General features: G+C 43.8%; 1 protein-coding gene across 1 annotated transcript in view; it reads right to left on the reverse strand.

The window, feature by feature from the left end:
* Positions 1-27,256, reverse strand: part of SNRNP40 (small nuclear ribonucleoprotein U5 subunit 40) — a 92,832-nt gene that overhangs the window by 27,287 nt on the left and 38,289 nt on the right. The window contains exons 4-6 of the mRNA XM_086956850.1: positions 26,280-26,445; positions 22,667-22,789; positions 19,603-19,723 (exon numbers count right to left, since the gene is read on the reverse strand). Coding sequence (XP_086812976.1) covers positions 19,603-19,723; positions 22,667-22,789; positions 26,280-26,445 — 410 coding nt within the window. The remainder of the gene's footprint in view (positions 1-19,602; positions 19,724-22,666; positions 22,790-26,279; positions 26,446-27,256) is intronic.

Consider the following 27,256-nt stretch of genomic DNA (forward strand, 5'->3'; position numbering starts at 1 on the left):
TTTGTTCTTTCAATGTAATATAAAAGGGCTCTTCTGATATCTAAGGTGTGTAGAGCACGTTCTGGCACAGAATCAGGTTGAGGAAAGAATACTGGTAATTCAAGTGACTGATTGATGTGAAAGACAGATACTACCTTAGGTAGAAATTTGGAGTTATTACGAAGAACCACTTTGTCCCTGAAGTTCGAAAAACAGTTCTTCTATTGTTAGTGACTGAGTTCACCCACTCTCCTCAATGAAGTGATGGCAATGGGGAAAGCAGTTTTCTAGGAGAGAAACTGTGGCTCACATTTATGCATGAGTTCAAAAGGTGGGCTCATTAATCTTGTGAGGACTATGTTAAGATTCCACACTGGAGCAGGTGGAAGTCTTGGTGGTATAACTCTATTGAGTCCTTCCATGAAAGCTTCGATTACTGGCACTCTGAAAAGCGATAAGTGTTGCCTATTTTGTAGATACACAGCTATTGCTGCGAGATGTAGTCGGATAGAAGTGTAAGCAAATCCTGTCTGCTGCAAGTGTAACAGGTAACAAATTATATTTTGTATTGAAGCCTCAAGAGGCTGGATGTTATTGTTATTGCAAAAGATAGCAAAACGTTTCCTTATGGCTGCATATCAGGCTCTTGTAGTAGGCCTTCTGGCCTCTCTGACGATGTTCATACAGTCTGGTGGGAGATTTAGATAACCAAACTCTATGACTTCAGGAGCCAGATCGCGAGGTTCAGTTGTTTGGGATCAGGGTGTCTGATTTCTCCATGGCTCTGTGTGAGGAGACTGGATGTGAGGTGCAGCTTTGGATGTGGAGCTAGTGACGGCTCCAACAGGGTGGTGAACCGCAGTTGACGGGCCCATGTGGGAGCTACTAGGATCAGTGTGAGGGATGTTTGCCTGAGTTTACGAAGTACTAATGGAATGAGTGGGAGAGGCGGAAAAACGTAGGCAAATATCCCAGACCAGTTCTTCCATAGTGCATTGCCTTTGGAGATCGGGTGTGGAAACCTGGAGGCGAAGTTTGTGCATTTTGGTGTTTGCCAAAAATATCTATTTGAGGAACTCCCCAACTTTGAAAGTAAGGGAGAAGAACCTGAGGGTGAAGGTCCCATTCATGTATTAGCTGTCTCTGATCGGCAATCTGATCATTTACTCCTGGGAGGTGTTCCGCTAGGAGATAGATTTTGTGGTGAATGGCCCACCTCCAAATGTCTGGGGCCAAGTACGACAGTTGGAGAGTGCAAGTCTCCCTCAGTTTTTGTATAAAATATACATCTGTGATGTTGTCAGTAGGAACCTAGAGCAACTTTGCCTATCAGGTGAGTCTGAAATGCTTTGAGCGCAAGAAAGACTGCAAGCAGCTCTAGATGGTTTATGTGGAGAGATTTTTGCTGTCGACTCTACATGCCTTGCACTGTGTGGTGCTGAAGATGAGCCCCACCCAGCCAGTGAGGGACGCGTCCGCTGTAAGCATTGTCTGTGGAACTGGGTCTGTGAAGGGCAGTCCTTTTGATACATTTTGTGGGTTCCAACACTGCAGAGAGCGATGAGCACGGCCACTTACCAACACTAGATCAGTTAACAGACCCTGTGATTGGTTCCACTGACTCGCTAAGTATTCTTGTAGGGGAAACAAGTGTAGCCTGGCATGGGGAACTATGATGATGCAAGATGGCATCATTCCCAGTAGTTGCATATACACTCGAGTTGGAAACGAGTGATTGGACAGAAATGGGAGAACTTGAGCCTGAATGTTGTGAATTCTGGCTACGTTGGGAAAGGCAGGAGCCTTTTGAGAATCTAAAGTGGCTCCTAAGTAGTTTTGAGTGTTGGAAGGTTGTAAATGCATTTCAACACATTGACTGAGAACCCCAGTTGGTGTAGTAACTGTAGTATTCTGTGGGTATGTTGGAGCCATTTTGGGTACGTACTGGCTTTGATGAGCCAGTCGTCCAAGTATGGGGGAAGGCATGAATGTGTTGTCTTCTCAGGTGAGCAGCGACTACTGCCAGACACTCTGTAAATCCTATGGGAGCAGTGGTGACTCCGAACAGGAGTACCTTGAACTGGTAATATTGTCCCGCTACCACAAATCTGAGAAATTTACGGTAAGTATTGTAATATGAAAATAGGCATCCTTTAAGTCTAGAGTAGACAAAAAAAAAATTTGCCCTGTTGCAGAAGTGGCAGCACTTTTCGAAGTGTTAGCATGTGAATATGGTCCGACTGTATGTAAAGATTTAATTCTCTGAGGTCCAAGATTGGTCTGAGAGAACCGTCCTTTTTGGGTATGAGAAAGTAAAGGAGTACACACCAGAACCGTGGTATTGTAGTGGTACGGGCTCTATAGCCCTTTTTAAGAGGAGAGACTGAACCTCTTATTTGAGGAGGTGTAAGTGATCCAGTGACAGTTTGTGTGAACGTGGAGGTATGTTGCGAGGATTGTTGGTGAATTCTAGGCAATAATCAGAATGGACAGTTTCCAGTACCCATTTGTCTGTAGTTATAGACTGCCAGACAGGTAGGAAATGTGAAAGACACCACCCGACAGGTGTTAAATGGTCGGGGGGAGTGTAGGGAAGTCACGGTTTGGTATTGGAGGGGGAGGCGTGTGTGTTGAAGCCTCTACCTCGACTTTTGCCATTATTTCCTCTGTAACCCCCTCTGAAGTAACTCTTAGAGACAGAGGTTGGATTGTTGCCTTTATAGGTAGTGGTAGCTGTATCTGAGGAGGTGTTTTTGGACCCTCTGCAGTAGGAGGAGGGCCGAAAGGACCCACGTTCTGGTGTTAATTGAAGGGCTCCCATAGATTTGGCTACTCTGTATACTTCAATTTTTCTAGTGAGGAATCCACCACAGGGCCAAAAAGGTGTTCCTTGTCAAATGGTGTGTTCTGGATGGAAGTTTGAACCTCTGGTTTGAATCCAGATATACGTAACCAGGCATGCCTTGTTAAAAGGATGCTTGTGTTGATAGCTCTAGCAGCAGTGACTGCTGCATCTGGGGTGCACCTGAACGAATTATTGGGCCCTGTCGTACCTAGCTAACAGTGCCTGTAGATTGGAGATGGGCCACAAATTTGAAGCCTGGGAGGCTACTCTTTCCCCCAAAGCATCTATGAGTTTAGCTTCTTTGTCTGGCGGTGAAGCATCTCCGGTTTGCAAATTGGCCCTTTTATGTGCTTTAGAAACTACCAAGGAATCTAAGGGTAACCGCCCCTTTATGTATGCTGGATCTGATGGTGCCGCCTTAAATTTCTTGTCTACCCTAGGGGTGAGTATACGTGCCCGGACGGGAAAATTAAAAATATTGTCTACGTGCCTGATCATACATTTCAGCATAGGGAGTGTGTGCGAGGACTTTTGGGTACTACCAAGAGTTCTATGTATCCTACACTGTCGTCCGGTGGAGAAGGTTTGGTAGGGTACAGATCAGGATCGTTCCCTGTGGCGGAATTGGTTTTGTAATCTGTCTGGGGTTCTGCGAGTATTGGCTCATTGTCCCCAGCCCCATCCCCATCATCCTGATCTTCAGGTGTATGTGTTGGTGAGTGCCCAGGTGAAATTAGAAAGGGTTGAAACGGAGGAGAAGGTGGTGATGGAAGGGGAGGAGGAGAAGGATTAGTACCAACATTTTTAATTTTTAAAGGAATGTGGTAGGCCTCTTTTGTCTCGGGTTTCCGTTTTATTGTCACTTTTGTGGTGATATGTCCAGTAGTTGGGTGGATATATAGCTCCCTTTGTTTCGGATCCGTTTTGAAAGGTGGAGCATTGAAATGCTGACATTTTCGGTGCAGGTATTTTGGATGCCGAGGATTTCGGATCCGTAGCTGGTTTTGGCATTAAAGGGGGAGGGGCAGATCCTGTCTTGGTCTTCGATCCCGAAGCTTCCGGCTCAGTGCCTTTTTTGGAACGGCTCTGTTTGGAGCTGGAAGGCTTACTGTAATTTAAAGAAAAGCCAAAACAGAATAGTAAAACAACTTATTTGTTTTTTTCCAACAGTGTGAGAACTTCATCCACACAGAATTATTTTGATTGTGTAGTTCTGTCTCTCGTGAAACCGCGGATGCTAAAACCTATGTTTACCATCTAGGTGGTTCTGCGTCGTGGTTGTTGGTGATTTAAAGAATCCATAACCAGAGTGAATATTAGAGAGGTAAGATGCAGAAAGGTGGCTGTTGAGCCACAAAACAGCTTCCAGGTTACAATATACAAACAACTAATAAGAGTCTCCCCCTCTCTTTCCTTTACTTGCAGTTTACGGTCCTGATGAGAACCCCGTAACAAAAGGGAGTTCGAAACGCGTAGACCTTATTTTTGAACCATAAGAAAAACATAAATGATACTTGTATTAGATTGATTGATTTCACAAATTGTATACTATCGTTCTTGTAGAAATTGTATATAAAACGTACATAAAAAATATTTTTTACTACTAGAATATTAGAGTGCGAATGTATGTAGTGTGAGAGTCAAAGATCTTGAGAGATAGTGTGTATGAATGATACAAAGGGGTATAATATTGATTAGGTACATGTATGTTGATTCTATGTTTGTTTGAAATTTTCTTCTTCTTTTGAAATGTGTAAAATCTGCTTAAACAAATGAAAAAATGACAAACTAAATGAAAATTAAAATCAAAAAGATTGACTCTTAAAAAGTAGACTTTGCCCTCATGGTGTTTAATTCGGACAGTGGTGACAGACTTTGACTCGTACTGGCTGCATTGGCATTTTTTTTGTAGCATACATTAGGCAGGGTTTGGCCTTGCTGCTTGGGAGCCCATACCCAGTGACGTGTATTCATCGAGGTATACTTAGGGGCAAGAGAGGATATGTACTCGGGGTAAGCTGCCCTTGCGGGATGTCTTTGTCCTCCTCGGTGCCGTAGTCGGAGATCGGGTCTTGTTTCTCCTCTGCTCCCACGGCGTCGCAGCCTCTTGTTCCGAATCTTCTCCGAAGAGGTCCGGAATGGAACTTGTGGGTTGGCTCTGCATGCTTCAACGTCAAGCAAGACAGTCGAGAAGCGTCTTTTCCGATCGGAAAGCCTTACACGCATCGCAGTCCTGTTCTTTGTGCTCCGGAGACAAGCACAGGTTGCAAACTTCGTCTGAGTCAGTGCGCGGATACTTCACGTGGCACTAAGGGCAGAATTTAAATGGAGTTAGTTCAATCTATTGCGAAGCGGACAGACATACGCGGAGAATGGGATTACGCGATCGAAAACAATGCCGTCGAGGGTGAATGTCTTGAGCACCGAGGGAAACCGGAGAAACTGTTGAACGGGAGCGCAGCAATTCACGTCCGAATCCGATGGTGGAAAAAACACAATCTAACAATGGAGTCGATACCCATGCGCACTATTACCAAAAGGAAGAGTCACCTACCTCGTGATTGGAAAGACTTCTTCGAAGAAAAACAACTTGCAAACATCCGCACTCAACATTAGATGGCAGGATTATGCAAAGCATGTGATCTACATCTATATCTATATCGATAAATATATATATATAGTGACATAGGAGGAAAATTAAACGCCTATGTATCAACAAAAGTAAATTCATATTTAAAGATGCAAAAATAAAGCCAAATAATCAACAGAAAATACAGAACTAACAGTATGGAACTACAGAGGAATCATACCACTTATGAAAGCAATAGCCATCTAACCCATCAGAGTAATGCAAGTTGCCTGAGACACCAACACCAGCACCTAGGTAAATAATTAAAAGAGTTGTCCCACGGAGAGCAACGATCCTGTATGATAGGAATAAAAGTCTTCTACAAAAGGTAGAAGCTACAAGGCCCACACCTGTTGCCCTCAAGGACCAACATACATGAACACCCTCATAGACAAGAAAAGCTACACCATTAGAGGGAAATGTCATTCAGAAAAGAAGAAAATCTTTTGAAATAACGCACAGCATTCCAACCCAAAAAGAGTCAAAAACAGTATCCTTCATAATAGAGGGAATAGAATCACCTGAGAGACTATGTCTGCCTAGAGACTTGTAATAGCGTGACATAATCCCAGTAAAACAAACAAGTTGTTTGGCAGGTCCGTCTGACGAGGACAATCCCGCTGTGGCATAGCACGTATCTATGCCCCGTAGTGACCATGTCTGGATTTCGCAAATGGATCTTACTGGGTGTCTCCACCTTAGGGGATGTTATGCAGGGAACCACTCTCAAATCGTTTCAGCAGTTGCATACAGACTTCCAGCTGCACCAGGCGCAATTTTATAAATACCTCCAGCTGAGACACACTCTGACTCCTTTAATTCACTCGCTCAATGCTCTGCCAGAGTTTCACCCCCTCGAGAGCCGCCTGCCAATGGGAGACCTGGGAGCTCATAAGACTCACCAGATCTACCAGACATTGACCACCCACGCCCGCACAACATTATATAAGACCAGGGGGAATGGGAAGAGGACTTACCTGATACGACAGATGACAACTGGTCAGAGGCCCTCACCAGTCCCCAAGGTGCAGCGGTCTCTACACGCTACTGCCTCATCCAGTTTAAACATCTCCACCATATATATTTCACAAGCTCCCGCCTGTGCAAGATGGGGGCTATCCAGTCCACTGTGTGCCTTAGATGTGGGGAAGAGGAGGGAAGTTTTTTACATACAGTGTGGAGTTGCGGCGCATTGCAGCCATTTTGGTGTAAAATTGCTTCCTGTCTGGGCCGGGAATTATCGAGGGATCTCCCATTTGACCGTAGGTTGTTTCTACTCCATAGTTCTTCGTAGGGATTGGTGGAAACCGCTATAAGCAACACTTACTCTTCCTGGCCATCACTCTTGCTAAACGAGACATTTCCCAAATGTGGAAAGGGACAAGCCCCCCAGTAATAGGTGGGTGGAAGAAGGCTATGGACAGATGTATAGGAGCAGAGATTGCAGTTTTCCAGACCCGGGTTTGCCCCAGAGGAATAGAAAAAATATGGTCCCTATGGACGACTTACCGGAGCATAGATATACCGCCCTTACTACAACGGACCCTCTATAGGACTGCTCCTATATATGTACTGAACTAATGTGTAGCCTAAGTCACACAACTCTATCGTCAACACATACACATAACTAGATATCTTGAGCCCCGTGGGGTCTGGGACTGCCTGTGACATGTTTCTGCTGTTATACATGCGGATTTTGCAGGCGTTATGGTTGTATGCACTTATTGGTACCTTCGATCAGATATGTCTTTATAATGTATGCAGCGGGCTTCGGCCCATTATGTGCCATTAACATCTGATAAAATGTTTTTAAAAAAACAACAAAAAACAAACAAGAACATTTACAAACCAACAATGTCTATACAAAAGGGACATAAGACCCAATCAACAGCATTGGCTATAAGACAGCACTTGAAGGGCAAAACTTTTAGTGTTTTATAGCTCACAAGATGATAAGCTTTTGGTTAGTAGTAATGTTCTAAATCTGGCAAAAGTAGAGATCTTTTACCATCAATCATACGTAACATCATATATCACCTAAATGTAAGGTAAGTGCCAAGAGAAAAGCAAAAGCCACCTAAACTAATAATGTGGGCTACCAGCTACTTTCTGTGAAAATACCAGAAGGAATTGTGGGAGAAACATCCTCAGTGCTATACTATACCATCAACGGCATCTTAGTCTATTGATTTATGCCCATAAATGAAGCATAAGGTCACAGAAATACCATTTAAAAGTACAAGAGATACTTCATAATATTAACCAAAACGAATAAGAGGGTCATTGTACATAAACCGCTCATCAAAAAGCAGATCTTGTACACTAAGACTCTAATGGGGTACACATTATCAAGAGCACCTAACAAGGGGTACCAAACTTAACAAATCTATTAGATCATACATCTGAGAAATAACCAGACAGAGGGTAGACCTCTGCACACTCAAATGTGGGACTACTAATGCACATGCTGAACAATTCCAGTTCAACACACATATATTTAGAAATGCTCGCCATTGCATACAAAGATACTCCACATAGGGCATGGTACATGACCTGCAGGTATGAACTCTTGAGCTCTTCTTCAGAGTAAAGCAAACTGCAAGACCTGTATACCAGGCCTCAATTAAAAAGCAAACACAAACAACTGAAAAACTGTCATTGACGGCGTTAACAAAGAAAGTCACAACTTCTGCACTGAGCAGTAAATATTAATCAAGAAAGCCACTTATCATGGAATATACTCTAAAGAATAAGATTGCTCTGAAAAGAATTCAACAGAATAGCTGCCCCATAATTTTCCTATAATCCTGACTGACTGGAACAAAGGGTCAAGAAAAAAAGTGTAAATAACAACAAAGCCATCTAAATAACCATAAACCCCAGCTTAAAGCAGAAACACCACATTGGTTGACATAATAATAAATACATATTGCAACTAAGCCACATATAGCAAGCATTGGCATAGCCAATAGGTATCGCCTTTGGGACCTCATAAGTTTTTATCCAGACCTACTGTCTTTGTCGATGTCTTTAAGCTATGCTGGAGAGCATTGTGGCTGCTGTGCAGCATGTTGAAAAGTTATAATAAAGAAGTGTTAGAAGCAATTTTGTTACCTCATATATAACTAAGACGACATTATGCACAACGGAATGACCCCATTAAAAAAAGAATTAACATAAAAAAATGCTGTACCCAGTTTTTGTGTTCTTGCAATACTGGCAACTTCTCCCCGCCTGTTCGAATGCGTGTTTGTTATGGCTTTTTTTGTTCTGGGGAGCTGGGAAATGGTACCTAAATTACAAGACGAGCAGCATGTATAATGTGAGAATGGGCACTCGAGGATCACAGTGCGGAGCAAGGTAAACGTCTGTGCTGATACGGATTCTGTCATATAGTAGTCACAGGCGAGTGGGCCTGGTTCACGGAACACAAAAGGGTCAAACCGACTTCAGTGCGACTTGCATAACACTAGCAGGGGCACAATGTCACGAAGGGACCGGAGCGTTTTGGGAGTTGTAGTCCAAATGAACGTAATTGATCCAATTAACACACATGAAAATATTGGCGTGCATAAAAATCCTAAAATTGAGCGTCATGCATGTGCTTGATGAAAAGGGGCCATCTGGTGGCCTTGTCCGAAAAGCATTGGCATAGCCAATAGGCCTCGCATTTTGGACCTTATAAGGGTTTAGACATGCAACAGTTGATGTTGTTGCACCAAGGATATTGTACTGCATAACTAAATTCTTATAAGTTTCCAAAGGCGAGACCTATTGGCTATGCCAAAGCTTGTTAAACTTACGAATACAAAATATCAACTCTACTTTCATTCTGAAATTAATAGTATCCAGAGTGGAAACGTAGCTTAGTTCCTACTCTGTTATAGAAGGAAACAGCGCCTCCTTCTGTAAAGTCGAATTAAAACAGCACATGTTCAATGGCCCAGAAAAATGCTGCTTTTATTGCAGTGACAAACTATTGCCAAGTCCCGAATGCTTCTACGCTCAGATTGCAGGAACAAGATACGAAGTAGTGTAAAGCAGCGTAGCAACCTTTATTCGGAATCTGTGTCTACGACAGAACTCTAGCTAGCTGGCAGCGTTTTTGCGCAGTTTAAATGCGTTGCGGAGAACGGTATGAATGCATGTTATCAAAGAAAAAATTGTGTGTTTTAGTGGTTGCTACAGAAAATGTACTGTTACATCTGTAGTGGGCCAAATTCTTGACATGTTTTCTTTTGAAGATGTGTGCAGACGCTGTAAAATGCAAGCGAGCACCAGCAGCAGCTGGAATTAGTCTTGTGACATGGTCAAGTGTAACCTCTTCATAGAAGGAATTTCAAATTAAAAATTGCTTATAGAATCATGCGGATGTGACACCCGGCGTAACCCATAGAGTACTTGAAGTTTTTTTCCCTATATGCTGTAAAATACATGTGGAAATACCGCATCACATAAAAGAAGAGGTAGAATTCTTCACATTATTTCACCACTAACATTGAATTGCTGCATTTTGGTCTCTACTTAGGTAAATCTAACAATTAGTCCTTGGTAGCTGCCCAACTTTTTTTACCCTTAGGGGCTACTGGGACCTGGCTGCATGCAGCCTGGCCTTGGTTCCCTGGGCCCTACTTGTATCCATTATACACCCTGCGTTTTTGATAACTAAACAGACCTGGCGGACAGGTGTAGTGTGGCCTGGCACAGGAGGAAAGTCTGAAGTAGAGAATGGCAAAAGCGAATTGGATGTGGAGCTGGGCACATTTGCAGGCTGGTAGCACCATGACAGGAGGAGAAGGCATTGCTTGAAGGCAGCAAGTGAAATTAAGGTTACCCTGTGTGCCTAGGTAAAGTGCTCAGACTGCAGAAGTGTATGGGAAATACGAACACTGATTAGAAGAGTTTGGGAGCTGTGGGCCAGTCTGGGTAATGGCTCTGGACACAGTGATAAGCAAGGAGGAAAGTCTTTATAGCACAGGTTTAGGTGTGAAGTAGCAATAGAAGTGAAGGGGAAAGAAACACTGAGCAGTTGGCGGGTCTGACTACTGGTCAAGCTGACAAGGAAATAGTGCTGTAAAAGACGAAGAAGCTAGTTTAGAGGGAAGCAAAAATATGATAGTAATGATAAGAATCAAATATAGATGGTTCTTCTAGGGATTGATGACACCAGCTAGTTTGAGATGGTTCTTCGTCTGTGTATGAGATCCTACAACTTCACTTTGCTGAGGAGTCAAATAATTTGCTGAACATCTGATTCATCACTCCGCTTAAAACCTTTTTGGAGTGAAAATGGCCATGATTAGTTCCAAGGTTGTGAAGGGACAGCACGCAAACACCAGAACACTCTTCTGTTCAGACATAGAGGCACTTATCACAACCGTGGTGGCTGGCGCTGTGTGAACTGACATTTCCCAGGTATACTGTGCATGGTTTCCTATGTCACGGAAGTGCTGAATCAAAGAGCCGACTGCATTCCATGACTTTGAACTGAATCAGTCACTTCCTCCATGACATGGTTACTTACTCAATGGCATGGTTCAGTGCTGAATTGGCTGAAACTTTCTTCTTTGTCTTTCCCCCATTATTCAAAGATTCCTCCATAAAATCTAGTGGTTCCCTGGCCTACCTTGATTACTTCGGACACTGGATGGTCTGGTGGGTGCCAGGAAACGCATTACTAGTTACTAGTCAACCAAAAGTGGGAATAGGAGCCTACAGAAGAACCTGGTGCCCTTAATAATTTGAATATTGCTCGACACTCTTGTTGCATTTGATCCCCTCTGTCAAGTGGGTTTTGACCCTTGCTTCTTTCGACCCAACACACAAGCCTTTAAAAGAAACAGGCTTCTAGAACTCCATCACTTATGAGGTCCTCATAGTGGGCTTCAAGACAGCTATACCTTTGAAACCTACATTGTTCATTGAGTACTAGGTTTAACTTATGGCAGGTGTATCTCAACTTTAATTGTTGGCTGAATTTTACCTGAATGTCAAGCTTTTGCTCGAAGTCCTCTTTTTTGCGTTCTCAGTTTTACTCTGCTGAAAAGGCACTACCTTCTTGTTTTGCTAATGAATCCAGCAGAACTAAATGCCCTGGGCTCTTGTGCACAGCTGTCTGTTAAATGCTGTGATACCTATGCTGTAATGCCTGGATAAGATGCTTTATAGATTACCGACTACATCTCCTGTTGCCATTCCCTGCTGGCCATGTTCTGTTTGTTGAACTCTGTTCTAGCTCCCTTCTGCCCCACAGACTCAGAGCCAAGGATGTATTGGTGGGATTCTTTAGGCGTATCTCGTTTGATCGTATTTGACATTTACTGATGGACGTGTTTTTCTTTTATTTCTTTTTTGATACTGTTGCACATGTATGTAGCGATGAGATGAATATACCTCGCAAAGCTAGACATTGTGTGATAATACAAAATAAATGTATTGTCCCCATTGAAGGTGCAAATTTTCACCTTTGCAGGGAGCAAAGCAAGAAGGCAGACCTATGGTTTCAAAATGTCAGTCTCATTCACTGTGGGCACAGCAGGAGTTTGAGTGGGAAGAGTTCTCCTGTCGGCAGTTTCAGGTTGTTGATTATACCTGCTTTAGTGGAGGCACCTTGTTCCCCAATGCCCTTGCATGGCAGTAACTGTGGGCCATTCGTATGTGGCTTAGTGTTAGGTTGTCTCCAAACCGCCTGTGTGCTGCTCGGTCCTCATTCGTAAACTAGTGAGGCCACAAGGGTGTAGGTGTTCGCTCATATGATTGTGGCCATTCTCATGTGCTAAGGAGATAAAACTGCCTTGAGATCACAGGGGTGTTAAATGAGTACATACAAGACTGATATTGCAGAAGAGGTTACCCCTTCTATAATATGGAGGTGCCACAACGGTTGTTATAAAGATTGAAAATACCCTTTACTCCCTCCGGACACCTGTGTAATATGACCCTTGATGTTCTCTACTAAAATATAGCAGCAAATTCACACTTTTTGATCTTTGTCGTTTATTAATATTGCTGCACGTTGTATAACCCAAGACTCACTCCCTAAACCGTTGGTCTTCAAATTGTTGGAATGGCACTAATAGAAAAGTGCAAATAGATATTAATGGAGTGCAAGACTTTAGGGTAGATGTGGAGATATTTATCAGTTTACATATTGACGTTAAAAAAAATACAAATGGGATTTTTTGCTCAAAAAAGGCTTGACAAAAATACCTGACTGCTCTCTCATCAAGAAAGTTAATTTGATAATTTAACAAACTTCCAAACCTCTAATTGTAAATGTAATATTTAAAAATAAAAAATCCCTCACCTGCGTGTCTCATAAGCTATGCTGATGTTGAGTGTTTTACCAACATGCAATGAGAAGTGAAAAATCGTGCAATTTTTTATTTTTTAATAAAGCCGTTCTATGACCTTGTCTTTTAAAATCATTTCAAACTTTTGCTAGATGGGATTGTATTACATAATACACATTACACAATCTGGCACACTTTTCCAGTCTGCACCTGACATACTGAATTATTAGTGTGCCCCAGACAAGGGACACTGGGCCAATTAGCTAAAAAGCCCCCTGATGTGCACAGGGTAAAGAGAGAATATACTTCAAGAAAGGGTTTGCCGTAGAAAGAGGATTATTGGTGAAAGGCAGAGAAAGGAAATTGAGGAAAGGCAGAGAAATGGCAGGTGATGGAAAATCGATGTATGGCTTCGAGTGTAATCGTGTGAGTGAATACTTGTCAACGTCTGACTGCGCTAGTGAGACTCTAAAGCGATGTCTCATACTCTAGTACTTTTAAATTAGTCGCGAGAGGGACTTGCAGTCCGCAACCTCCCTACTTCAGAAACACCTGGCAAGTTAGCAGTCAAGATAGATTCTTTCTCTTTTGGAAAGAAGATAATATCTTCTATCACTCACTAGATGGTCTTCTGTTTGTAGCTCTTCATTGCTTGCTGAATACTTCTTACAACTCCAGTCACGGATACAGAGACTACGTGTTCATTGTTGGAGAGCTGAGGCTACTTTTTAGAAGAGTCGTTTGAGCCACATTTAGTCAACGGGTGAATCCATTCTTGTTGCTTTGTAAATCTGCCTCTTATTTGGGTTGATTTTAACATGATCTTGTTCTGTGCAGACACATTCTGCATCGTGTTAAAGGAAGTTACAATGAACACGTTTTTCTTTATGAAAGGAATGTGTTATTTATAAAAACAGAATGCCATGAAGAGACATTACAATTACATAACTAAAAGTGTTGCGGTTATGTGGGCTTTAATTACAGAACATTGAGTAGTACTATTACAATGTTTTCGCCCTTTGCCACATGGCACCACAAGATGGCAGTATTGTAACGCTTTCATGATAAATGTGCACAGTACCTTTTCTGAATCTGATGGTTAAAATGGCTAGTAACCTTATTTTTGCCGTGCTTTTGTGAATTGTTGCTACATTTGAGGGATCGTGGTGTAGAGGTGTATTCAGCATTTTTTTTCAACGTTGTCTCACCGTTAGAAAAAAATGCGGACTACAATTTTGAAACTTTAATGGCGGTGAAATAAAGCAGAAGTGTCTTCAGCTTTGACAGTTATTTGCACGCGTGTTTTTTACTTTAATGGGCACACTTATTACAAGGCTTGCTTTGTATGTTGTGGCACCGGTACAAAGCAAGCCCCAGAATAACTGTGCCCATAAAAGAAAACAAACATGCGCGCAAACAATTGTAAAAGCTGAAGACACGTCGGCTTTATTTCACCACCATTAAAGAAAAAAAAGCATGTGTGCGCGATTCGCGCTAACAAAGGAGGCAACAGGAGGAGGGAAGACAGGAGGGGGCCTGCGCCCGTTTCCCTTGTGGGAACAAGCAGGGGCACCATATGTTTGCAAGTTAATTACAAACATATGGTGTCCAAAGCTTGCTCCCGCATGGGAGTCGCCAGCCGGCAATGGAACGCGTGCACGTTTTGGTATGAAAAGGCACATTGATGGCTAAAGGTCTTTCTCCTATGCAGCACGCATTGCGCGCTGCATAGGCGAGATCTAAAAAGGGATATGGCATTTTTTTTGCAAGGCGTGTGCATACGTTGGCTTTAAATGGAAAACAAACAGCTATAGGATAAGAGGCTTCGTAAATTATCTGAAAAGTGGGACCATAAACCATGCCGCTAGTGTCTTGTTTAGCTCAGTTCACGGCCCTTTTTCCAGGACGCAGTGCCCTGCGGGTGCTCCATTGCCGGTAACAATTTCTTGTGTCTAGTCTGAGACCTGCTGTGAGGTAGCCTGCAGCGAGTCTATAAATGCCGCAGAGGTCACCTTGTGCACGTTCATTCACCCTATATATCCACACAATGCGCAGTTAACGCGCCTGCGAGCCTTTAGTCTGCGACGCCTCTTCTGGCGCAGACAGTACAATCTGCTAAGGAAGCAAGGCAGACTAAATGAAATGCCAACCATAAGTACAGGTTATCGTGGGTGTTACGGTGAATGACAGGATGACAGTACGACACGCGCGCCCCGTTTACTATAATTACTTCAGACGACCCACGTGGGCAGTGGACCTTCCAAGAAAAACACAGCACCGACGCCGTTATAACCCCAGATTTAAAAAAGCGCTGAAAGACAAGCGCAGCCCCATCTACAGCGTTAACCTTGCGGGAGCGAGCAGAGGCAAGTGCGATAAGTGCTAACAGATGGCGCCACTGCTCGCTCCCGCAAGGTAAACGCCATACATGCACAAGTACCAATAGGAAACAGTGCAAAACATGCAAGAGTTTAAACAAAAGCCAGGAGTGATTCCAAAAGGTCACTCCAAAGCAGCGCTTGCGCACTGCGTATGCGAGACCTAAAATCTTCTTTCCGCAAAAGTCAGAAAGAATTCAACCAGAACATTCAAAGACATGACTAGATGGCTTTATCAAGCCGACCAGCTCTGAATCGCCATAAAGCTGAATCAGCATGTACACCAAATAAACATACACGATCAAACAGCTAATCTTTCAGGCCATCCTGTACAGGTTCTGAAAACCCAGACTGATGCACCCATGCATGCCTGCGCAGAGCAACTTACTGAGCCAAAACTCTACCCACAGAATCTGTGCTGTCCATGCCACATTTTATGGTGAATTTGGCCGTTACCTGGAAATCTTGTACTTTCTGCAGTAGTTCACTCCTGGCTTCTTCTGAAAGAGAAGGTAGCTGATGCGCCACAGAGCCCCATAAAGCATGAGAAAATCTGCCCAAAACACAGGCCGTGTTTAACGACCTCAATGCCGAACTGATAGAAGAGAATATATATTCGTCCCACAATGTTCTAACCACCTGGAATCTTTATTTGGTGGAACCAAGGGAAGGACACTAGGGTATGGAGAAGCCGCAGCAGGCTGAACCACCAGACCTTTTGTGTTGCAGGAGACAAACTGGGTTGGGGCGATGCCTATGGGCCATTGCCCAGTCAACTGGAACTCCCGTAACTGGTTTCGCCCAAGCTCCTAACAAAAGTCAAACAGAGACTCATTATAAGGGAGTAAAGGCTCACTTCAGTCTTACCTTGGTGAAGAACATCCACCAAAGGGTCTGTGGATAATTCCACTGATGGCAGCTGGTAACCTAAGACTGCAGCTGCCCTCCTCAATATCGCAGCCTAAAAAGAACTCTCCTCTGTTGCCATACCAGGTGAAGAAAGCAAATCTGAAACTGGAGAGGACTCTAGTCCACTAGCCTCCCGTAGTTCAGTCACCCAATTTTAATCCAAAGGAGGCTGGACAGTAATGCCCAAAGGGTTTTGACACTCTATATGCTCCCCTTAAAGTTTGTAGATTTATATAGCGTGGCGTATGACCCGTGGGGGAATCTAGGTGCTGTCCATGGGCAGGGGGAGATTAAGTGATTTGCCCAGAATCACAGGATATTATGCCGAGGCTCAACCCCAGATCCTCTGCTCCCGAGTTAGCAGCTCGGACCACTGTACCACATCCTCTCCCCTTCACCTGCCAAACTGCGCATTGCCGTAGGAAAAGCTTGAAGGCCAGATGGAGAGTTGTCCAAAGTAGACGGCTCCATTGGCGCCGTATCTATGTCAGAAAGAGTAATGGGATCGCCATTAATCAGCAGTGCAACGTCACTGGCTGACCCAACGCCAAAGGTGTGAATCATGAAGGGCTGTGCACTGGAGCCGTTTCGAAATCGATAACTGATTCAGGGGGCCCAACTGCCACCGAGGGCGAACCCGCCGGCGAGGATCCGGTCAGGGCACCTCCTACCTCCTTGGAGCCAGAAAGTCCACCACAGAGTGACTAAGGCCCAAAAACCTTATGCATGGAAAAGTAACATTTCCGCATTTGGGCTAGAGTTGCCTTGGCTCCAGGATATATAGGGCGGTGCAGGATGGATTCCTGTGAATGCTCTGCAACCGAAGGTTGGGAGACTGCGTTAGAGATGGACTTATGTACCGACCATCTGCACTTCGGAGCCTCTCTCGACGTCAATGCAGGTGGCCTCTCAACCAAATGGCTCCTCAACCGGTCTCTGGAATTCGGTGAGTACTGCCTACACCACGGTGCCTCAGATAATCGCACAGTCAAAATTTTCATACAACGTTCTCGCAATGCCTTTGGCCAAAGACGCTGACAGGAACTGCACTCTCCGGAGTCATGCTGCTCTCCAAGACACCACCAACAGATGGTATGGAGACCTATGTTCGACATCTGTCTATCACAAGATTCACAGGGTTTAAACCCTGAAGAAATTGCAAAAGCACCGTGTTCTCTCGACAAAATGCCAAGATGGGCCGAAAAACAGTCCCTTAACCACTCCGGATCCACATAGCAAGCTAGGAAAAGAAGGAACTGATGTCCGCGCACCCGTGAGGGAGTTATATAGACTTAGTCAACGTCATGCCCAGTGGCTGACGTTTATACAGAGTCACGTGACGCCCTCTACTGATGCGCAGAAGTGCTATAGGAAAAAATTTCATGATCCAGTCTCGCATCTGGGGAAAAATCTAAAGTAAGGAATCTGCAGCTAGATGTCTCTATCAGATGGGATTTGTACAGTTAAAGAAAATACTCTTAGATCCATCATCAAAAGCAGCAATCATCTTGCCAAATAAGCTGTAAAGAGCACAGACCTTAAGCCATGTTGAAGAAAAATAAACCTCTAGGGAGCACTGCAAACCTTTGAGGCAGGCTCTCCCCCCCCCCCCCCCCCCCTCCATAAAGTCACCCTTTGTCCAATGCAGTAGCTACATTATTAAGTACAATATCGAACATATGTGTATTACCACCTGCCAGATTGCGGGAGGCAGAACAGGTTACTGATGAAGAAGCAATTCATTAATAAAGAAAGAATTGTTCTAGTCACACAAATTAGAAATGACTATATATCAAGGTCTGCCTTTACCATAAATTTGATGCATCTAAAATGAAGAGGAACATTCTAACAAAAGCAGCACACCTCTTGGTGCAGCCTACTTCTAGCTTCTGCCTGTCAGTTTACCCTCAGAAAATAAATCCATTTATTTGTCACAGCTTCAACATTACAGACTTAGCAAAACATGTGAACACAAAATAGCATACAAAATAACAATGAAATACCAAAATGAGCATAATCTTTGTCCTTCTTCGTAGGTCATCAGGATCTGCTTCTCTGGTGCAAGAAACCCCCAAATACTGGAATTAGGGGCGTTAGGGGAGTGTAGGGTGGGAGCCAATGGGCTACTGACCCTTGGGATTACAACGACCCTTAACGACCACTTTCTGTGGGAAGTTGGCATAACCCTGTCCTAGAATTCCTTAGTATGCCATCACAAAGATGGATACTTCTGAAAAGTAGTGTCCACCTCACTTTGCCCCATTTTAGGGGTGGGACTAGCCAGAAGGTGGCACGCCTATCTGATAAGATAATTTTCTCGACTATCCAGGTGCCAAAGAACTCAGGACAAGGATATTAGCTTCCTTTCCTGTGTGGGGAAGCCAGATTTGCATTTCAAAGGTGGCAGCTCTTTGAGGCTTGCTGGCCTAGGAATGCTAATCAGCAGTTTATCCTGTGGGAAGGGGTTGGACACACTCTTTCCAGACAGTCCGTTGTTCTTGGTCTCCTGGGAGCACAAGGCCTAGGAGACCCTAGGAGATCAGAATAATGTCCCGTGTGCCAGGCTGTCAGAGATCAGTCAGCAACCACACCGGAGGCTGGTAGGTTTTCAGAGGACCCTCTACGGTGCCCTCTGGCTGCAAGTATTGATAAATTCAACCCTGGAATCAGTGTGGGTTTATCAATATGAGATGTTTGATACCTAACATCGCTCTCTTCAGTAAAGCCATCATGTAGCTTAGCTGGGGAACACGTTTTCTCCTGTGTCCAGTACATGGTTGAAAATGGCTTCCCTGGTCACTTGTACTGGTAATTATAAAACGGGCCAGCACAGGGGCATATCTGCTCATGCAGGTATGCCGTCACATGTAATATTAAGCACCCTGCCTTAGGGCTGTAAGGCCTGCTGCAGGGGTGACATACAACTACTGCACGCAGTGTTAGGGGACGTTTTCACTTTGTCTGCACCAAAGCAAGACGCCTGCATGGGTTCGTTAGGGTAGTACAATTCATGCTGCAGCCCTCAGACTCCTTTAGTACCTCACGCCCTAGGTACCAGGTATACCATTTACTAGGGACTTACAGAGTGTGCTAAAGGTATTGCCGATTGGGGGAAATAATTGAACATTTTTACGGACAAAATACAATAGTATATTTATTAGACTACCCTTTAATTGGATATTAAGGTGCTGTCCCAGGCATGTTTTATTCTACAGCCTTCAAATCTGTGCTGCCAAAGCTGTCCATAGCATGTTTATTTGAAAGTTAGACCCAAGAGTGTTGCACGTATCACTTTTACGCCTTAGGCTAAAATTTAGACATGCAGGATTCATTCACTGTATGCTTGCTTAACTAACAGCAGATGGGTTGGACATACCCCTGCAGCCGACTGCCTTATTTGATAGTTTATGAGTTATGAGTAATGTACTGGTGATGTCCATCGTTTGATTACTTGATAGGAAATACAGGTACTTCAACCTCATTGGCTAAGGCATACTTATTTGTACCTCATGAGTTAAATGCCTAGGTTGCGCTCAGTATGTTTAGCAATATGCTTAGAGTAAGACAAACCTGTGTTATCCATGGCATTAGAAAGTAGGTAAGACCCTTCAGCACTTATACTAAGACTGGTCACAGAGTCTGCATGCCCACGCATCATATACATCAACTTGTTCTGACGGAGGTCCCACACCTAGAAAATAAAAAACGTGTTAGACATCACAAACACCAAAATCAGAATTCTGTAAACAATAAGAGCAGCTTCACATTCAATGATATTTACAACAAGGGGTGGTGAGGGACAGAGTCTCTGAATTAAGCAGAAAACTCTCACCCAGTCAAGAGATCAGGGCTAGATCCAACACCGTTTTTTAGCTCACTGCACCATCCCAGTTTCAGAACCTGGCTGTATGCAAATTAGTCTGTTCCTGTCCCAGTGCATGATGGGAACAGGGCAAACCAAACTACAAAAGCCAATTCTTACACTGGGAAGGAAACAAGCTCCCGGAGACCGGTTTCTGGCATTACAGCCGTCTTCGGCCCGGTTTGCTTGAATCCTGATGGTGCAATGAGCAAGGGACTCATGTCTGAGTATACCCTTCCACGCTTAGGGTGGACAAAAATATTTACAACAAGGGGTGGTGAGGGACAGAGTCTCTGAATTAAGCAGAAAACTCTCACCCAGTCAAGAGATCAGGGCTAGATCCAACACCGTTTTTTAGCTCACTGCACCATCCCAGTTTCAGAACCTGGCTGTATGCAAATTAGTCTGTTCCTGTCCCAGTGCATGATGGGAACAGGGCAAACCAAACTACAAAAGCCAATTCTTACACTGGGAAGGAAACAAGCTCCCGGGGACCGGTTTCTGGCATTACAGCCCTGTTCCCATCATGCACTGGGACAGGAACAGACTAATTTGCATACAGCCAGGTTCTGAAACTGGGATGGTGCAGTGAGCTAAAAAACGGTGTTGGATCTAGCCCAGATCTCTTGACTGGGTGAGAGCTTTCTGCTTAATTCAGAGACTCTGTCCCTCACCACCCCTTGTTGTATATATTTTTGTCCACCCTAAGCGTGGAAGGGTATACTCAGATGTGAGTCCCTTGCTCATTGCACCATCAGGATTCAAGCAAACCGGGCCGAAGACGGCTGTAATGCCAGAAACCGGTCCCCGGGAGCTTGTTTCCTTCCCAGTGTAAGAATTGGCTTTTGTAGTTTGGTTTGCCCTGTTCCCATCATGCACTGGGACAGGAACAGACTAATTTGCATACAGCCAGGTTCTGAAACTGGGATGGTGCAGTGAGCTAAAAAACGGTGTTGGATCTAGCCCAGATCTCTTGACTGGGTGAGAGCTTTCTGCTTAATTCAGAGACTCTGTCCCTCACCACCCCTTGTTGTAAATATTTTTGTCCACCCTAAGCGTGGAAGGGTATTCTCAGATGTGAGACCCTTGCTCATTGCACCATCAGGATTCAAGCAAACCGGGCCGAAGACGGCTGTAATGCCAGAAACCGGTCCCCGGGAGCTTGTTTCCTTCCCAGTGTAAGAATTGGCTTTTGTAGTTTGGTTTGCCCTGTTCCCATCATGCACTGGGACAGGAACAGACTAATTTGCATACAGCCAGGTTCTGAAACTGGGATGGTGCAGTGAGCTAAAAAACGGTGTTGGATCTAGCCCAGATCTCTTGACTGGGTGAGAGCTTTCTGCTTAATTCAGAGACTCTGTCCCTCACCACCCCTTGTTGTAAATATTTTTGTCCACCCTAAGCGTGGAAGGGTATTCTCAGATGTGAGACCCTTGCTCATTGCACCATCAGGATTCAAGCAAACCGGGCCGAAGACGGCTGTAATGCCAGAAACCGGTCCCCGGGAGCTTGTTTCCTTCCCAGTGTAAGAATTGGCTTTTGTAGTTTGGTTTGCCCTGTTCCCATCATGCACTGGGACAGGAACAGACTAATTTGCATACAGCCAGGTTCTGAAACTGGGATGGTGCGGTGAGCTAAAAAACGGTGTTGGATCTAGCCCAGATCTCTTGACTGGGTGAGAGCTTTCTGCTTAATTCAGAGACTCTGTCCCTCACCACCCCTTGTTGTAAATCACATTCAATGAAGCATTTCTTGAAAATCTAAATGCTGATATGGCCCAATTTCATGTGGCACAAAAAGTATTGTTCTTTTCTGCTTCTATCCAATCCCACTTAGCGGAACTTCAAGCTGAACTTCTAATTCTAAGGTTTTGAGGATGACCGGACCGAAAATATTCACAAGCACATGATTCATACAAACTACAGTAATTTATTGCAGTTCTGAAAGCATCTGTAGCACAACAAAACATCAAATATCACAGATGCTTACAGCGGTTATGTCTGAATAGCTATGCAGTGGCTCAAATAAAAAAGTGCTTGGAAAATCTTTTTTACACGATGCTTAAGAATTACATTTATATGCATTTGTCAGACTTTAAATGATGCAGGATCAGAAAATGACAGTTGGAGTATCCAACATATTTTGCGGCAGAATCTAGCATACATTAACAGTAGCTTTGCATGTACCAGGTTTGATATGGTTTCAAGTATGTGGGAAAGCACAAGCAAATTAGTGCACACTTTTAGACACTGACTGAAAGTTACTCTAAACCAATGTTTAATCATACATTTATCTGGTTAAATAAGGAATGGTTTGTGCAGGAGTCCATCTTGGAAATGTATTGAGCACCCCCGCTGTGGCTCTTAGGCTTCCAGCGGGTTAAGATCACATCACTATTAAATGTACTTTAGTCAGGTTATTGATCGGTCAGAAAATCTAGTAAATTAGAGTCACAAATGAAGTTTCCCTCCAGACAAAGCAACAAACTCAATGAATTACATGATACAGAAATACAAAAATAAAATAAGAACCTGAATAGTCTTAATCAGATTAATAAAATGGGTCTTAGACCTTTTACAATGGTAATGTTTGAGATTTTACTAACTGAAATGCTTTCAGTGGCAGGTGAAAAATTAAAGAATAAACAAACCATCATTAGTGTAACAGGAACCTGTGCTGCTACAGGGGGAGGGAGTAAACAGAGGTATGCCAAAGATATACTACAACCACCTGTCAAAAGAAACAGACTTTCCAAATCTGTGCAACATGTACCTTGATATCATTATCAATGCCTCCAGAGATGATCTGATCACTGGTGTCGTTGAATGTTACTGATAAAACCTGGTAAGTGTTCTGGAAGGTCTGTATGGCAGCCTTTTTCCGGATATCCCACAGCTTGAATGACAAGAACAGAATACATCTAGGTAAACATTAAGATAATAACCTTTTGTTCATTGAATAACTTATTAATGTTTGTTAAACATAAGCACGCACACACAAGCTTCGGTGGGTAGGTACAAGTCTATGTTGGTGTAGGAAGCTGGCTCTATATAGGATTTAGCACTAAAAGTAGTTATATCGTGCAAAGAGTCCAGTGAGTCCCCCAGGAGTGTACAGGGTTCAATGTAAACCCAAAGTGCTTTGTTTGTGGTAGTGTGGGCGAGGAGCCTTAGGCCTAACAAAGAGGAGTGTAAAACATTTGTTATGCACACAGTGAATAAGCTTCTTACAAGATTTATTTTAACACCAAGAAATACGTAAAAAGATAAGGAGGTTTTTCATAAGAAATACCTTTCACTTTCAAAAAAAGGACAGTGCAATTTTCAGTTCAGCTATGTTAACCTATTAGTGGAAAACAAGAATGCGGTTCTGCAGGTAAGCACAGAACTTACAGTCATGGATTTCAGGATGAAGAATCAGCACCTGGCAAGGTTCAGGTAAGTACCAAATCTGCACCTCCAATGGCAGTGGGGTGGCTGGATGCAGGGTTCAAATTCTGAATCAGGTGCCAATTCTATCCAATGGAGAACGAGGGTTATCTAAGTGAAGCTGCTCATATGCGAGTAACACCGTTTGGTAACCCAGTCTCTGGGGGTTAAGGTAAGCACAGGGAGGCCACAAGAAAGCATCAAACTTACACCCTCAGCTGCACAGGGGCAGTGAGGTGCAGAGTGCCAACACAGTGTCGGGCACCCAATGCAAACCAAAGGTGTGGATCGGTCTTGAAGGAGGGCTGCAAGCTCAGGCCAGGAGGTCGGATGAAGAAAAACCCCAGCGGCCCAGGTAATTATAGATGTTGGGGATCATGACCAACGGTGTTCCTCCATTCCCCAAGGCTCAGGGGATTCGGATGCAGGGGTGTCCTTAGGCATCGCAGTCAGGGAGAGCCTTCGAGATGAGGCTGCAGGCATCAAGGTGGAGCCTGGCAGGGGTCAGTCCATGGTGGACTCTTGCTCAGAAGCGCTAGGGACCCTTCACTGGACCAGTGGGCCAATTGGATGCGGACCATGGGTGTCGGGTGTCAGTGCAGAGGTGGGTCTGCAGTTCCTCAGGTCAGATGTCTTGTTTCTTTAAAGTTGGTTTCTTCTGGACAGGGCTGCTGTTCATTAGAGATCTTGGTCTTTGTCGAAGGCAGGGAGTCCTCCCATGGCTTTGGAGGTCGTGGGCTGCAGAACGGCTCGCCTTTTATTGCAGAATCGTCAATGGTACAGACAGGACAGTAGGGCTGAGGCCAAGTCAGTTGGTGTCTGTAGTCTTCTCTGCTGGTGGGACGTTGTAGTGTCCGACTGTTTTTAGGTCATCAGGAAACTCATTTCAGGGTCTCGGGCTGTCACCTAAATACTAGATATAGAGGCGTTACAGAGGAGTGACAGATGGGGACCAATGGTTCCCTTACCTGGGGTGTCTTCACCCTCTATGAGGCCTCCCTCCTGTGGGAGGGGGCAAGGTCATAGGCCCGATTGGTTAAGTCCCACCATCTTCAAGATGGGGCGGGCACCGAAAAAAATGTGCTTCACTTCCCCACCAGCACCTGAGGAGTGGAGTTTATGAAGGGGGACACATCACTTATTTTCACTTAGTTTTCCCAGCCGGTTCTCTCGACAAAGTAGGGGTTTGAGCCAGGGGCTGCCATCTGCTGCTAGCAGCAGAGGCAGGGGATGCATTACCAAGGTGACAAGGCCTTTGAAGCTTCTCTATCGGCACTCTGCCTGGCTGCTGGAGGAAGTGTGACACCTCCGCCCAGGATGGGGTTTGTTTCTGGCCTCAGAGAGCAAGGGCTCTCACCCCATGTGTTCAGGAACAGGTCTTGTGGTGGCAGGCTGCCTAAAGCCAGTCCCAGACCACACCAGGGTGCTCCTAGTTCTAAGCAACGAACACAGTGAGTTTACAGAAATAGCCAGGCTAGAAAGTAGAAGGATTTCCCACCATTTGGCTCATAGTTAACTCGAAGAATAGCGAAGTGTAGCGCATCGGTGGAGGATCTTCAATGCCCGCATGCAAAGTAAGTTTGGAGCTTAAATCAAAGACTCTGAGGGCCTGGATTACAAAAGGCTTTATGATTCATGCGCTCATTCCTAAAGAGCACTTGCTCTTCTACTGGTAGCCAGTGAAGGGCTTTTCAAGCTTGAGAGAACGATTCAAAGTGTTTGATTCCAGTTCAAATTCGAACTGCCCAATTTTGAACTCTTTGCACTCTAGCTATACTATTAGCTGGTAGAATCAATACAATCCATTGCAGTACAAATTTGTGCACCTACTTTTGAAGCATGGAAACACTCTGTGAAGGGAAGAAAGTCAAGAAATATTAACATAATTCCCCTGTTTCGGTAAAACCCCTTTGAATAAAAGAAGAAAACATCTTTTATCACTTCACGGGAAAAGTTTTCTGCTGTAAAATTCTATAACTATATATATTTTAGACAGCATACAAAACAAATTTTACTCGTTTTTTAATACTTGTTTAAACAGGCTCTCATTCTCATCCAGATAGGTCTCTCTCTTTGTATGAGTTTCAGCGCTTTAGTGAGCTTTTTAGCTGCCACAATCTCTGTAGAATACCATGGAACTGACGGAAGGTTCCTTTTATTGCTTATTTGTTTTAAGGGGGCAATTACATCCAAAACATTACTGCCCCAGATGTTGAACTACATAAACCGCTTGTGTCACATCATTCCTAAGATCAGTGTATTACCATTCCCTATAACTAAATACTTTTTTTAGAGTGTTATCTGTAACTTTTTAACAAGATGATCCTAACATATGAAGCACGCTAGAGTGGAAAGCGCAGAGATTATTACTTTGAATTTTACATTTTAATAGGAATGAGAGTAATATGACCACAATTTGATTGGACCAGGACGATCTCATTCACAAAGAAAATTAGGTCGATTAAATGTCCTTTCCCATATGTGGGAGTAAGTACTGGTTTCTCTAAATGTAATGCCTCCAAAGAGTGATTAGGATCCTTGGTTTCACAATTGTTTATGGTGTCCCACTGTGTCCCCCTCCCCACCGGCCCAACCCAGACCGAAAATAGATGACCGTAGTACGTAAGGAGTAATGCATTCTGCTAAAGAAGATCCAGCGTTATTGCAGTAACCTGGAGGACAATATGATAATAGGCTAGTCATTGTCATCTTCCGAGCAATGTTAAAACTAAAAAACATGGCGTCTGTTGAACGAAAGTGAGGAGCACCCGTGACGTTGACTTGCAGGCATATATGAAAAATCACAGCCAAACCTCCGCCAACTCCAGCCTGACTGCCTTTCCTAATCAAATCATACCCTAAGGGAATTGGTGTAGGAAAGGTTTTATAGAGAACTGAAGGTTTCAGTTGGTAAGTCTGCTTTAAAGAAATAATTTTCATAAAAAGGTGACACTGACCTTCACTGTTCCATCATCGCTGCCTGTGCAGACTAGCTGGGGTCCCCTCCTTGCCGGATAACAGGAATTCACAAATGAAGTATGGCCTTTTAATCTTTTCACTCTCTCGCCTGTCTCACTGTCCCAAACAGCTACTGTCCTGTCTGTGGAGGCTGAGAAAAGCATGCTGGGAAAGAACATGGTACAACTTTAAGACCCCTTTAAGAGATACATTTCCCAGCTAATTTCAATGCATCAAGTTTCAATGGGAGAAAAAAAAAATCACAATGCCTTTTTGGTACAAGCTTTAACTACAGATAAAATACAATACAAATATCTTGAACAAGTGGAATACATGTGTACATCAGCATCTATGAGATAAAAGAGGAACTACATCATCTGAGAGGATAAGATTCTTATCTGGGACAGTAAGTCTTATAGAGTACAAAGTGCTCTTTTCGAAGTGGCCCAAGACCACAGACATTTCAGTCATCTGCTTGTCCGTAGATCGAACATAACAGAGGTTCTTGACCTGCAGTCCAGGGACCCCTGCGGATCCTTAAAGCCTACTCAGGAAGAGGGGGTGTGGATCGAGGACTGCTTAGGAAAATAAAATATTAACAGATAAAATGTATATAAATGAAGAAGCAAAGTGTACAACTGAAAATGTTAAAAAGTTTTTTAATGCGAAGTAGTCTGATATTGGAATCGAAAAATTGAGTTAGCATCCTCAGACTGATTCTAGGGAGCAGTGCATCAAAATAACACCTTATGGGCGATTAGTGGCCGCAATTGAATCAAGAAAAGCTCTAACCTTCCTTATAAAAATGTAATTGTTTTAATGTTATTTTATGTATATTTTGTATATTGTTTTGAAGGTCAAATCCTTGAAAATGCATAGGTGGGGGGTTCCTCGGGTTCCAGTAGTGAATCAGTGGGGGTCCCCGGATTCCAATAGTGATTCAGTGGGGGTCCCTGGGTTACAGAAATGTTTAAGC

Source organism: Lissotriton vulgaris, chromosome 2_1, assembly GCF_964263255.1.
Source record: "Lissotriton vulgaris chromosome 2_1, aLisVul1.2, whole genome shotgun sequence".
In the NCBI taxonomy this organism is placed as follows: domain Eukaryota; kingdom Metazoa; phylum Chordata; class Amphibia; order Caudata; family Salamandridae; genus Lissotriton; species Lissotriton vulgaris.